Here is a 1,971-nt window from a genome sequence, read left to right on the forward strand (position 1 = left end):
GGGGTGCCTCCATCAGGGCCTTCTCCCTGCCCCTGCCAGGACGAGACCTCAGCATGTCCCCCGAAGCGTGTGGGCACAGCCGTGCCTGGCACCCCTGTGTCCAGGCCCATCGGCAGTCACCACGTGCACAGTCCATAGGGTCAATGTGAGGAGTTAAAAAAAAAAAGGTCATTGTTGGTGCTTCGACCCGGTGAATGGGGTCTTCTTTAAGCTGGGTCAGCAGGTGAGAAGGAGAGGGTCTCAGGGCCGCCCACCCGCTTCCATCCTGCTGAGAGACAGCAGGGAAGTGAGGACGAGGGGGAAGGAAACAGAGCTGGAGAAGTCAGAAGCAGCCACAGACCCTGGACTGTCCGAGGACAGCGGACGGGTATCAGTTGGTGCCGCCACTCGGATGGATGGAGGGCGTTTGCTCGAGCCTTGTGGTGAAAGGTGCTGGGATGGAACAGTAATGCCTGCCCTGGGTTGAGCAAGGGAGGAGCACCCAGGCATGCTATGCCCACCCAGCATTTGCCACCCTCGAATGTCAGTTCACAGGTGTGGAAACCTAGCCTCAGAGAGGGAAAGGGATCCGCCCACGGCCACCCAGCTCTGCTAGCACTTGCTGGGTGCAGCTGGGTCAAATCCGAGCTCAGGGGTGCTGGGCAGAGGGCACAGTTCCCTTCCGTTACTCTTCCGGCTGGGGGTGCCTCCTCCCAACCCGAATGGGGGAGGTGATGCTCACGGGGAGGCCGTCCCAAGGCCATGACGCCCTGTCTTCCTGGCAGGTACAAGCTCGTGGAGCTGCTCTGCTATGTCATCATGGGCTTCTTCCCCGCCCTGGTCGTCCTTTCCATGGTAAGTCACCCCACCAGGTGTGGGTCTCGCGTCTGGCTGGAGGGGGCCCAGAGTGGTACTGGAGATGGTGAGGCTGAGGCTTCTGCCCCGGCAGATGGTGATCTCGGGCCGGGGGTCCACGTGACTCGCCTGCCAAGGTGCAGGTCACCCTGGGCTCGGCTCCTCGGTTCCAGGGCGCCTCCTCTCTCTGCTTCACCTCAGCGGGTTCATTAGTCCCTCTGGGCTCCAGGTTTTCCTGCTTATTTAGGCATCAGGTAAGAAAACTCAGGGACAGGGACTAGAAGGGTGCCTGCAACAGAGTAAGTACCTGCTGGCTAAATTAAATCTATAATAATAATAACGCAGGTGGCCATGGAGGCGGAGCTGAGTCTCCAGCTTGTGACAGCCCCCTTAGCGTTCCTACTCAACATTTTCCCTGTGAAAATGTGAGTTTGTTGTTGTTCAGTCGCTAAGTGACCCCCATGGATTGCAGCACACCAGACTTCCCAGTTCTTCACTGTCTCCCGGAGTTTGCTCAAATTCATGTCCATTGAGTCGGTAATGTATGTCCATTGAGTCCGTAACATGAGTTATCTAATGCCTCTTCATGAGAAATGGAAAAGATACACAGCAAACCATTAAGAATGGCTAACAGGCAAGTCTGTGGGTCTGCAGACATGATGCCTTGTTTGTTCATCTTTTACAAAAAAATGGGATCACGCTGTACAAACTGTTCTGGAACACGCTTGTCTCACTTGGCGTGATGTCGAGGGCCTGTGCCATAGAGCTGCACCTGCCTCTGGAGATTGTTGTGAAGATGGTGTTGGATAACTCACGTAAGGCCCTTAGGACGGGGTACGGCAAGCAGTCCGTGCTGAGAAGTGTTACTGTGATACGTCTTTAATAGTCAGGCGTCACCCTCTGGAGGGCTGGGTGCGTGCTTGTACATACCTCCAGTGAAAAGCTCCCCAGCTGTTCCGAAGACCGAGGTGGGTCCCCACACGGGGAGGTAGATGAATCCCCACGAGACTGCATCGTGGAAGTGATGTATCAGGACGACAGGCGTGGCCCGAGCCCCCTTATCTTAAGTGGCCCGTCGCTCTGGGCATGTATGTGCTTATGAAGTGCATACCGTGTACTGCGTGCATGTAGACGAGT

The 1,971-nt window shown here is 56.2% G+C and overlaps 1 protein-coding gene across 1 annotated transcript in view; it reads left to right on the plus strand.

Moving 5' to 3' along the window:
* MMD2 (monocyte to macrophage differentiation-associated 2) overlaps positions 1-1,971 on the plus strand; it is a 15,397-nt gene that overhangs the window by 11,698 nt on the left and 1,728 nt on the right. The window contains 2 exon segments of the mRNA XM_010845799.1: positions 40-123; positions 739-834. Of these exon segments, the coding sequence (XP_010844101.1) occupies positions 40-123; positions 739-834 (180 nt within the window).

The sequence above is a fragment of the Bison bison genome, unplaced genomic scaffold (genome assembly GCF_000754665.1).
Source record: "Bison bison bison isolate TAMUID 2011002044 unplaced genomic scaffold, Bison_UMD1.0 scf7180017864223, whole genome shotgun sequence".
NCBI classification, from domain to species: domain Eukaryota; kingdom Metazoa; phylum Chordata; class Mammalia; order Artiodactyla; family Bovidae; genus Bison; species Bison bison.